This window comes from Taeniopygia guttata, chromosome 3 (assembly GCF_048771995.1).
Source record: "Taeniopygia guttata chromosome 3, bTaeGut7.mat, whole genome shotgun sequence".
NCBI lineage: Eukaryota > Metazoa > Chordata > Aves > Passeriformes > Estrildidae > Taeniopygia > Taeniopygia guttata.
Window position 1 is genome coordinate 85,334,396 of NC_133027.1, and position 12,032 is coordinate 85,346,427.

At 47.9% G+C, this 12,032-nt stretch overlaps 1 protein-coding gene across 1 annotated transcript in view; it reads right to left on the reverse strand.

Moving 5' to 3' along the window:
• The window catches only part of AARS2 (alanyl-tRNA synthetase 2, mitochondrial), a 17,463-nt gene continuing 5,431 nt past the window's right edge, over positions 1 to 12,032 (reverse strand). The window contains exons 10-22 of the mRNA XM_002187155.7: positions 11,428 to 11,555; positions 10,562 to 10,712; positions 8,590 to 8,759; positions 7,576 to 7,689; positions 6,579 to 6,719; positions 5,817 to 5,954; positions 5,304 to 5,413; positions 4,058 to 4,166; positions 2,467 to 2,589; positions 2,029 to 2,139; positions 1,117 to 1,200; positions 867 to 977; positions 1 to 520 (exon numbers count right to left, since the gene is read on the reverse strand). Coding sequence (XP_002187191.4) covers positions 356 to 520; positions 867 to 977; positions 1,117 to 1,200; positions 2,029 to 2,139; positions 2,467 to 2,589; positions 4,058 to 4,166; positions 5,304 to 5,413; positions 5,817 to 5,954; positions 6,579 to 6,719; positions 7,576 to 7,689; positions 8,590 to 8,759; positions 10,562 to 10,712; positions 11,428 to 11,555 — 1,655 coding nt within the window. The 3' untranslated portion in view covers positions 1 to 355. The remainder of the gene's footprint in view (positions 521 to 866; positions 978 to 1,116; positions 1,201 to 2,028; positions 2,140 to 2,466; positions 2,590 to 4,057; positions 4,167 to 5,303; positions 5,414 to 5,816; positions 5,955 to 6,578; positions 6,720 to 7,575; positions 7,690 to 8,589; positions 8,760 to 10,561; positions 10,713 to 11,427; positions 11,556 to 12,032) is intronic.

The window sequence follows — 12,032 nt, forward strand, 5'->3', positions numbered from 1 at the left end:
TTAGATGATTGAATTCTCTTTACCCTTTAATAGCTTTAACGTAACAGTCCCAACTCCCCATGTTCTCACAAAATTTCTGTGCTGTTCTTGTGGCAAGATTTGCACTGTTCCATGAGAAGTAGGATCTGCTGTTGCAACTGGTGCTTTCCAAGGCTCCACCGCCATAGGCTCATGCTGAGAACAGGCAACATCATTCTGCCAGTGGGGTCTCTGCTGATCCTGGATACTCAGAAATCAAGTGCTCCAAGGCAGTAGTTGCAGCAATATTCAGCTGCTAATCCTTCCAGATGGGCAGAGTATATGCTTGGTATCAAGTGTCCAGCTGGGTGTATACAGCTGTCCTGGCACTAAAGCATCACAGCTTGCTCTGAGCGAACTCCAGTGCAGTAGTCAGGGCTCCCTGCATGCCTTTGGCATTTCCACTGCCCTTAGCTACGATGGGAGAGCCTCCTGCCTTCCCTTCCATCTGTGTACAGACAGCCATGGCCCAGTCAGCAGCAGAGAACCCAGGGAGGCAGCTCTGGGGAAGAGACACAGGCAAGTTATTTGTACTGTGGGGCAGCCTGCAATATATGAATAAAGAAAGCTAACAGCATCCTCTCTGCACCCAGCCTGAGGCAGTCATGACCACAAAGGCTGAGCTTACATGTTGCCCCTGGGCAAACACAGCCTGGAGGATCCAGGGATATCTGTGCCCAACAGAGACTGAAAGTACATCTGGTCTCAGTACAGTCATCTCAGGTCCTGCCCCTGAGATGGGCATTGGGCAAAACCCCAGGAAAAGCCTCAAGCAGGACTTGCTGAGCAGTGGGTCCAGCCCCCCTTGGCAGGCAGGTTCCCCTTGCCTCTATCAGGGTTCTGCTTACCTTGGATACCTGACAGGCACAGAGCACCTCACCCGAAGCCTGAGGGCTGAGCAGCAAGACTGATGTGCCAGGAGACTTGTCACACAGCTGGTTCACTACTTTCATTAGGATCTAGGAGAGGCAGGGAGAACAGAGGTCAGGCAACAGCAAAGCAGAGCAGCATCCAGCAGAAAATGTGCCCAGCAACTCCCTCTTGCTGTTTGTAGCACCTGAGGTACCACTGGGCCAACAAAGAATGTGGATTACTTACAGAGAGGGAATCAGCTGGGATAGTATCAATGATGACAGGCTGGTTGCAGTATTTTGCTAGCAAGATTTGTGCCACCTTCTCAGCCTGGAGGGAGAAAAACAGCACTTTGAAGGGCTACAGGTGGCACAGGGTGGGCTGCATGGGGATAAATCCATGTAATATATACACAAAGGGAATTCAAGCATTTCTCTGTGGGACAGATGGGAGATGTTTGATAGCAGAAGTCAAAGTAAGACTAGCAGATGAAAATCTCCATGTAGAGCTGTACAGCCCTCCTTCCACAAATGCAAGCAGAGATGAACCCCTGTCAAAAGTGAAATAGAGAGTGACTCACTCAGTCCCCAGCCTCTCTCCTGGACCTATACAGAGCCACATGTCTCAGGAAGGCTTCTGTGGCAAGATGCTTCTACTTTAAGAAAGGGATAGTTCTTCCTGAGATTTCTCTGTTACCAGTATTTCTAATCTGCTTTTAATATAATTTGGCAGAACACAAAGACATGTGGGAAGCACAGCAAAACCCATGCAGCTGGAGGAAAGCCTCTGTTAAGCCCACTGTGAGGACCATCTCATCATGCATAAACAAGGAAGTGAGGCCCAATGCCTATTGGTGTTGGCCAAAAGTGCTGGTATGGGGCTCTCTGTTCTCAGAGGCAGGGGGACATGGAAATTCTGCAGGGGCTAAAAGCCCAGCCAGTTATTCTCTGCATTTTAACCAATGGCCCCATAAACAATGGCCAGTGAAATCAACCTAACACAGGGTCTGTGTTGCACCGTGCATGATTGCACAGGCTTTCCTTTCTTTTGCCTTCTGAGCCTCTAGTGACTGAGTGGCTCTGAAGAGCGACAGAGACATCAGGTCCACTGGTGTGTGCTATCAGCTGGCTGCCAGGCGGTGTGCTGCTGCCTCAGTACCTGCTGCAGCTCTAGTTTCTTGATAGCTGTGTTGGCTGTTCGCTGCAGCGCTTTCAGGATGGTCTGTAGCTCTTTTCTTTGCCACTGGGGCATTGCAGTGCTGGCCACCACCTGCAAGACAATTTGCTCTGTAAGAACATTAAACATAAAGTGCTAGTTCTCTAGGAGGTCAGGCTGGAGCATAGCCTCTTTCCAGACCTTGCTTTAACCCACATGACCAGGGCAGCCAGTCACAGTGCTGAACAGCTTTCCCTTTTCAGCTATCCATCTGCAACACAGCCACCTGGATGCTGGCAAAAATCCTTGTGACCAAAGAGGCAACAGCAGGCAGCAACTTGCCCTTGCTATTGACCATGATAAGATGTGAACCTGATAGGGGAAAAGTCATGTGTCCCATATGCTCATGCTGGGCTTTCTGTACAGGAATATAATCCTTACTTTGGTCAACTGGCCCACTTCTTTGGAGAGATTCTGCATCTCAGGAATAGAGGTGATCCTCTGCTTCATTCGTAAGGAGACAGAGTCCACTTCCACAGCTAAGCACTGGCCTACTTCCCGGGCCTGCAGAGATGGAAGGAATGCATGGTTCAAATGCAGCAACAGAAACAGTCCACAGGGATGGAGAAAACGTGAGATAGCAGGGTCATGAACACTGAAGTACTACTCAGAATCCAGTAAGAAGACACCTACAGATGCTGAAATACAATATTCCTCTCTAGATTTGCAACCAACACTAGATGGTCACACTCAGGCAGACCAAGCTGTTGAGCTTTAGGTGGTATTTATGGTCAAAATTCATGTTTCTTCAAAAACTTGCACCAAAATCATCAGGATTTCATTGAGGAAAAACTGGGGAGCTCTGTGGAGCATCTTAGAAATCTTTTGCAAGTAGCAAATGCAATCTTGGAACTGCTGACTGAAGAAACAACAAAAACACTAACACTAAAAGGAACCTCATCAGCCATTCAAGCATATTTCCTGAGTTTACCTATCCTGATATATTTCTTACTGTTTCCACCAACAATGCTACTATAAATAATTTTTTTTTAAAAAAAGCTATTACAATTTTTTTTCACCAGTACCAATCCTTACGTTTTGGAGCATTTCCTCCCTGCCAGATCTCTGTGCCCAGGATGGTCCTGCAAGACTTTAGAGCAGGACAGCAGAGGACTGCTCTGCCTAGCTAGGATACACAACTCTTGTTTCAAGTTAATCTCTCTGCAGTCTCCCTTGTCTCATTAACACTTGCACAGAGCTCCTCTCAGGGGCTCTCCAGGTCAGCACTTCCAGCAAAGCATGCAGATGTGCCCTGCAGCTTTTTGTTCTTCTGCATGAAGTAAAGCCTCTCTGGGACACAGATGCACAGGGGATGGCCAGCCAAAAAGTAACAGATTTGCAGGGGTGGGCTTTGCCTTTTGTCTTTCCAATTCCAGTGACTATGAGTCACTCTCCTCTGCCAGCAGCTTTAAAGGAAGAGAGAAGGCTTATGGGGCACCTGACACTTCTGAATACTCAAAGGACAGAGTGATCACATGAACACAATAGTAGGTTGCTTACTTTTTATACAGAACCAGCCACACCAGAATCACAGTTTAGCAGGAGAAAGACTAAAGAAAGGAAGCAAAAGGGCTGTAAGAATGAGGCCAAAACCCTGTAATCATAAAGTGCAAATCCAGCAGGAGGCAAAATCAACGCACCAAGAATTATACCTTAAAATACCTACTGGGGGACTGAAATTTATAGACCAGAGGCTTCCTGATATTTTGTGCAAGTTTTTATCTTGGAAAGGGGGGTTTGAAAGGAGAAATGAAGGTCAAGGAGACAGAGAACTAGGATGGGAGGGAAAGGAGGTGAACAGTGAGGTACAGTAGCAGAGCTGAGTCCAAGGCTGAAGCAGGAAGCCAGACGTGGCACAGCAGGGAGGCTCCAACCAAAGCAGTGGGGAGCTAATTGTCTATGAGGAACCTACAAAGGTCGGTCCTTCTGGCACTGCCTTGACATGGCAGAAATCTATTTGCCTCTTTCTTACCTCTTTGGCTCGTCCCCCTGTCACTGCAATGACACGGCTAATCCCTTTGACAAGCTGACGCTCGCTGATGATGGCCAGATCTTCCACAGATCCTGTTTGGAGGAGGTGCCTAAAATGTCAGCAGAGAACAGGAAAGAAAGTAAGTTACTCTTTGCAAACAGAAATCATGAACCCTGTTTTTCTTTTTGACAACTCTAAAGTCCAGCAGCCCCTTTCTAATCCTAATCCCAGTACCTTGAATCCTTTCTCATCCCTAAAATCCTGATGGCACCTTGTCAGGCAAGAGACAGCAGAGTTGAGGATATTCCAGAGGAACCTCTGTGCTACCTGCCCAGGAGGCTCGAGTCAAATATGCAGCCAAGTTCTGTCCTCCTTTCCTCTTCTTCAGCAGTGAGATGAATTGGTGTTTTTCTCCTCTATTCAGCTGCTACTCCACCACTCTCTTGTCAGGCCAGCTCACTGCCTGGCCAGTAGACTCCAGACAAAGGATAGTTGTGCAGTCTCAGGACACTGACAACCTCCCTTTTCCTTCTTGTTTATTCAATGCTGGATATGAAAACTACAGTGTCTTGGGTTCTGTTATCACAAGAAATCATTCCAGACATCTTCATAAGAATTGATCATCTCTTCTCCCATGCAGTTTCTTGTCCCACTACTCTCACAAGAAGATCTCATAGGTAGAAAATTGCTCATTTCAAGCTCTATCTGCTCTAAGACCAGTTTGTTCCTTCTTGACCACTTTGTTCCTTTTTTTTTTTTTTTTTTTTTTTTTTTTTTTTTGGTGTCAGCACTGTCCTAAAATGGGTTAACTTTTCTTCTACTCTCATTACTGCTAAAAGCAGAAGAGGGTGAAGATAATTAATTAAAATAATCAGAGCAGTCTCAAGTTCTCACAGCTGAATTGGAGTCTCTAGCCAGGTACCCAGCCCTTCTGTAACCCCAAAGGCAAAGCACCAAGACCCTGGTGTGACAAGTCACACACACCTTTCCCATACCCTGCTGGTGCTCTGTGGCTTCCAGGTTGGTTTCAGACTATGAAGTAAGGAAAAATGCTGTACATTTTGTTAAAGTTTGCTCACCCTGGAATTTCCAAAGCTTTGTAAATAGCCCATCCTGTCCTCAAAATATTTTTCCAGTGAGGAAACTTAGTTTCACAGGGACAGGAAGGTGAGCTTGTAGTGATGTTTCTACCTCAGCCACGACTGCCCACAAACATGCCCTCTGGCTGCAAGTAAAAGTCACTTACGTCCCACAGCAGAGCTCCACAGAGGTCTGCATTGCAGCCTTGGAGTCACATGTCAGCACATTCTCCACAGGGACCCCCAGGGACACTATCCTCACTGGATCTGGATACTCCTGACAGAGGAGACAGGGATCAGCAGCTAACAACATGATTGTTCAGGGGCACTTAGAGACTAAGTACATGGCTTCAGGGTCTGCCTCATTTTTCTCCTATTCTAGAGCAGCCCCTGAGTCAGGGGTGGCACTGTCTCTCCCCAACAAGCAGCCACCAGTGGGAGAAAGACACAATTGGTGACATGACAGGCTTTTGGTCCACAGGCATAAACAGAAAGCCTGTGCATCACCAGTGTCCATGTTTTACAGCAGTGTCCTGAGACCTCATCTCTGTCCTATTTTCCCACCTGAGTTTTGGGAGACAATTCCCTTGCAGAAACACATTGTGTCAACATCTCGTGTCTGAGATGATTCCTGCTGAAGGAGAATGCTCATGAAGATGTGTGCTGCCATCCTGTCATACCTCATCCACCGCACGGAGCCCCTGAACTCTTCTTGCCAGTGTGAGGGGGACTTCAGCCATATGCACCACCTCATTTTTTTGGATCAGGTCCCGGACCACTTGCTCCACTTGCTGCAGCTGCTCCACAGTCACATGGCCCTGAGGAAGCAAATCAGCCACATCCAGGAGAAGCCTCCTGAGAGGTACAGAATGAAGGAGGGAGATCTGGGGCACAGCCACCAGATGATTTAGCTTGGGCACACCACTCTACCCCTGCACCTCATCTTCTCTGCTTGTAAAAGGGAACTGTGAACATCATGGCCCTCCCACATTCTCCTTACATGAGAGATAAGGATTTTTGATGGAAGAGCATCAGCCAAAGTCTTCAAAAGAGATACCAGAATGAATGACAGGTTACCAGGTTACCTGACCCAAAGCTTCACAAATACTCTCACCTGAATGTCCAGTACAGACATCAGCTATGTGTCACAGCTAAGCACCATCTCTCAAAGACTCCTTTACACTATTTTGTGTCAGTACCATGACCACTGGCCTTGCTAAGTCCTTTCTCTTCTGACCCCCATTCATCCCCTCAGCAAGCCCTGCCCAGGGTCAGGTCAATGCAAAATGGACAGAGTCACTTCCAGAGGACCAAGCTTCATTACTCAGACAAAACGTGACTTGTCTCTAAAGGAGTGATTATGGGGAGAGGGGAAAAATCCCTGGAGAGAATCCCTGAATACTGGTAGTGCTGAGAACTAGGGACCTGGATTTCAGAGTCACCTTGGTATCAAAGTCGAAGCGCAGCTGCTGTGCTGTGACGTGTGAGCCCCGCTGCTCGGTGCTGTCCCCCAGGACACGTCGGAGCGCGAAGCTCAGCAGGTGGGTGGCAGTGTGGTTCCTCATGCAGGCCAGGCGCTGCGCCTGAAAGCACACACCACTTAGCAGGGAATGCTCGCCCTCCGCAGCTCAGGGGAGCAGGGATTGTTGGGAAGGATGAATAAATATAATTGCCTGGCAAAAGATTCACAACAGTACAGCCAGGATGAAGACAATCCCCCCTTCTGGTTGAACAATGCCCTTACCTATAGATAGGTCCAAAAGTCAAATGGACTGTTCCATCTCACCCTCCAAAATGTATGGTTCAGCCCACACCCGTAACCCTCCCCTGAAACATCAGGTGTCTGTGACCCCATTGGCCCAAGTCTTGTTCCAGCCCACCTTGAAGCCCCTGATAAGGGGTCTCTGAGGGGCCAGACCAACTTCCCCTCTCTTGGAACTTCCACCCTCTCCTGGAGCATCCTCTCTACCCCTTGTCTCTCCCCTCCCCCATTCCCTCAGGCCTTGCCACGTGCTGCATCTGGCAGCTCCAAGCAAGACCTTTCACCATCCCTAATAAACCGTATATTCTAAGAGCAGCCTTCAGAGTCCTGGAGCCCAGCTTTCCCTACAAGGGATGGCACAAAGAGATAAGGAAAAGGCTGCATGTCAGGGGATAGGAGAAGATGGAGGAAAATCAACAGGTAGTACAGCTGTCAGATGAGTTATGTGACGGGGCAGATCTAACTCCTTTTTCTATGGGATCATCTTTGTAAAAGAGTAAAGGGTAGGTACTTTTGGACAGATCAATGGGTTACAAAGATTAGAGTCAGTTGTGGTATCTCCTTCCCACTGCACGCTATGAGGAAGAACAGCCTCAAGAATACAAGCGACAAAGATCTGCTGTGCCTGGTTTACTCAGGATATCACAAGGAAAAGGTTAAGAGCACTAAGTTATCACCTCATCCACGAAGAGCTGCACTTGGTCGCCAGCACGCAGGGTTTCCACAGCAGTCACCTCATGGATCACATAGCCACCACAGAGATGAACTGACTCTACAGGGAAGAGTACATCCTAAGCAAAAAGACAGAAAAATGTGTTAGGACACAGGGAAGATCCAAATACCTGTGCTGTGTACCTACTTGACCCGACTGGGAAGCACATTTCCCACTGATCACTCACTATAAAGTATGCTGAGGTTGCCAGCTTGCAGTGGACAGGCAGTAACTGCTGACTAATTTTCTTAACAACTATACTCATCCATGAGAAAATGAACAGCATCTCCCAAGGCATATCTCTGGCATCCAAGGCACCATTTCTGTCTCACTGGGATGGCAACAAAACTGGACCACCACTTTAGCTTGGCGAGAAGTGCTGAGCAAGGCACTGTAACACTCTGCAAGGCTAAAAAGGCCCAGGGGTGATTATCAAGAGCTGGAGATGGGGAAAGGAAAAAAGGTTGTGCCTTGTGTAACTTCCCAGGACAGTGTAAAAGCTCTCCCTTTGGCAAGGCTGAAGAAACATGCTGCAGAAGTGGAGGTCCTCCCTGATGCTCTTGGGAGGAATAAGAGTTTTTGCACTGGGTCTTAGGTTGGGCAGCACTTGCAGCTGTCCAGGACTGACCAGAGAGAAGTTACTCAGTTCATGGACTCTGTGATCAACGATTGCCTTCTCTCAGCATTACAATCCCAGCTGGCAAGAACACAGCACATTGAAGGAAGACCTGAGAAGACCTTAGTCTTCCTCAGCAAGATGAAATTGCAAAGGGCTGTGAGAGACAGCCACAGCAGCAAGAATGCCCTTGTGAAGTTTCTGCTGATTCTGTCTTACCCCACCAACTCTGATGCTAAGTCAAGAGAACTGTCAAGAGTCAGCAGCTTGCAAATTAACACAGTAGAACAACCCATCACTTGGAGAATTCTGCCTGGCCACAGAACCCATGGCAGCCTTGAGTTAGGCAGCAAAGGGCCTTACCTGCTGTCCTAAACGTATCATGTAGCCTTGGTCAGAGTCTTGCCCTCCCTGCTCTGCATAGAAGTTAGTCCTGTCCAAGATGACACCACAGCGTTGCCCTGCCCCAACCTCCTTATGGAGAGACTGATCTTTGTACAGCATCAGGACAGTGGCCTGGCATGGACTGAACTCTGTCAGGGAGAAGAAGACAGCAGCAGTTAGTGCATACAGCCTGTCAGACTGCAACAGGAAAGGAGGGATCACTTCCCTGTGCCAACCCTGCCAACACCTGGGCTATACTGAAAGCTGGCACTTTGCCTTGGTAGGAGAGGAACAGCTACTGGCAGAAGGGACAAAGGACTGGAACTAAGTCACCCCTCACTTACCTAATGACAGAACTGCAGAGCAGCAGCTAAGCAGGCAGGGACACCCAATCTGGCTCCACATGAGCTTGGTAAAGAAAATATGGCACAGACACATCTGCATCTTGCTACACTGCAAGCTTGGCAAACCTGACTGACTTTTATGAAGATGCTGTGGATAGGGGACAACAGGGATGTCATGTTCCTGGGTGCAGCAAGCATCTAACATGCTCTCCTGTAGGCTCCTTGAATCCAGATTTGGGCACTGAGGACAACTGGCCCATAAATTGGGTGTATAATTGGCTGGGCAGAGGGCCCCAATGAGAATTGCTCAGTAGTTCAATGTTCAACTGATATTCAGCTACTAGCAGAACTACCTGGTTGTGCCTGCCACGCTTGGTGGCTGATATAAGGGACAATACCACTTAACATCTTCATTAATGATTATCCATGACAAAATGACATGTACCCATATCCCACTTAATTGGCAAGGACTGGCTGATACATTGAAGAACTGGATTGCTTTCTGAAGGCAGTCTACAGAAATGAACTGACAGAAATCCTAGGTTCTTGGGAGCAAGCTGAACACAAGGCAGCAGGGTGCCCTTGCAGCAAGGAAGGCTGCCTGCCTGCTGAGCTGTATGAACACAAACATAGCCAGCAGTCAAAGAAAGAGGTTATTCATCCCTATTTAGCATTTGGGAGACTACATCGAGAGTACAGGAAATTCTGGCTGTACCTGAAGAAAAAATCCTTTACACACTAAGAGTGATAAAGAACAGGGAACAGATATGCTACGAGATTTTTGTCCCTGAAGATAATGAAGACTTAAATGGACAAAGCTCTGAGCAATGTGATCCAACTGTGAAACTGGACATCCAGAGATCCCCTTCAACCCAAATTATTCCATGATTTAGAAGCTGAGAAGGTGGGACAGTTCTAGTTTGGGGATTTGAGCCAATGTCACTGCTAGGCTTTTTTCCTCTGTTGTGCTCTTGCTGTAGTATATATAGTTTGAATTGCCTCACTTTCTGCTTAGCGTGGGCTGCCACCAGCACACTGGGTAAAAGGGAGTTGGCTGTACACAGCCTTCTGTAATTGTCTGTGACAGCCACACCACCTCTGGTTTATCTTGATAAGCCACACCCTGTGGCTTATCTTCATGCCTTCCGTAGAGCATCAGCAGCCTCAGTTACCGTAGGTGACAAAAAGCCTGCGCCGGCACCTAGCGGTCTGCTACTGAAACAGCAAGGGCCCGCTTCCACACCGCTACGTAAAACCTTGCGTAATTATCCTTCTTTCTCTCCAGCACACACCCAGAAGCCTAATTGTTGGAGACGAGACTTATCTCTAGAAGAAATCAACAGTCCCTGTTTCACCACTGCACCCAGTGGTGCCAACCCAGAGCTCAGCCCTGTTACCAGCCCAGAGCCTTCCTAGGGACATACCAACAGCACTAAGAAAAGCACCTGGTTTGGGATGAGGTACAGGGGTAGGGAAGAAACGCGGCAGCAAGGTGGACAGGTTTGGACCACAAAGTACACGTTTTGCATGCATAGGGTCTAGGCAACAAAAGCAGGCACGTGAGGGACTCCAGCAGAGCTTGCTTTGCAGGGGGGCCAGGCACTCACCGTACTGCCCGTGCAGCCCCAGCGTGTAGGTGTACTTGGGAGAGTCATCCGTAGTAGGTACGCTGCTGCCCTGCAGCCAAGCCAGCGAGTGCACATCCAGGCGGGTGTTTGCGGTCCCTGTCTGTCCTGCCTGTGGGCCACCAGCCTTCCGCTGCAGCAGAGCAAAGGCACAGTTAGATGGCAGATCTCTGGGGGCAAGCAAACAGGTAACTGGAACTGTAAGACTAGGAAGGACTTCTTCCACCTCCATGGAAAAAGCTTGTTCAGATCCAGGCTTGATGTAGGCTAATGCTAATTAAACCCATCCCTTCAAACCTCACAAGCACTGAATGCCACACTTGAGCCAGGCCACACCTGGCTGTTAACACATCCCTCCTGGCACAGCTTGCTGTGTAGCTGTGAAGCTTCCAGGCCATTAAAGCTCAGGAGAGGAAGGTCTCAAACCAATTACTGCACTAGGGGATGGTGGTGGGGGGGCAGTGCAAGTATTTCAGCACTAGCGAGATTGTGGAGATTTTGTAAATTCTTCATAAATAATTTGCTGCTTCAGCTGTCTAAGCTGGTTCTACTTTGTGAGAGAAGTTAGACTACACGACTAACAGAGGACTGTCCTAATCTATATAAATATTTCATAACCTTCACTCCAGCATCATAAAATACCTGAAGAAAAATCACCAACAGTTCAGTTCCACATTCAGAAACAAGGGGATTGTGATGACACTGCTGCTTCAAACACACTTCAGGGAGAAGGCATGTAGCCCCGTGGTGCTCTGAAGAGCCTCAGCAGTGAAAGAAATCCTGCTTCTATGGTCACAGAAGACAGGTAAGGCTTTGAATTATTCTGACAATACAGGTCTTCCTCTTACCTTTGCATCTTCCAGAGCAAGTTTATTAAAAGCAGCTGAATCCAAACTGATTCCCTTCTCTTCAAGCATCAAGTCAATCAGATCCAGAGGGAATCCCAAACTCCCATAGAGAGACCAGGCTACCTCAGCTGTAAGACAAAAAGAAGGACAAGAACTCTGTGTGAACACAGAAAGCAAAGGCATCTCAAGATTTGTCTGGATGGGGCCAATCTAGTGTGTGCTTTGGTAACTGGATCTACCTGTGCAACTGTACAGTTAACGGGGAAGAGAAGCCTTGGAGTTCTTGCATGGGACAGAGTATTAATAAGGCTCCACAGCCCCCCTCCTACTTAAATTCAGTGCAACACATCTAGACAGGCAGCTGCACTGGTTGAGTCCTGTGCTACTTCTCTCAGATGTATTGTATAACGACCTTGTTGATCAGTCAATAAAACAGCAAGGGAATATTTCTAACTTGGCTGTTGCCTAGTTTGTTGTGACAAAGTACTAGAGAACAACTCCAATTTGGAGAAAGGAACATCTGCTCCTCTGTCTGGGGCTAGAGTGTCACAGAAAATGCAGGGGAGGCAAACATCCACAATGCTTGTGAGAACCTGGAGCAAACT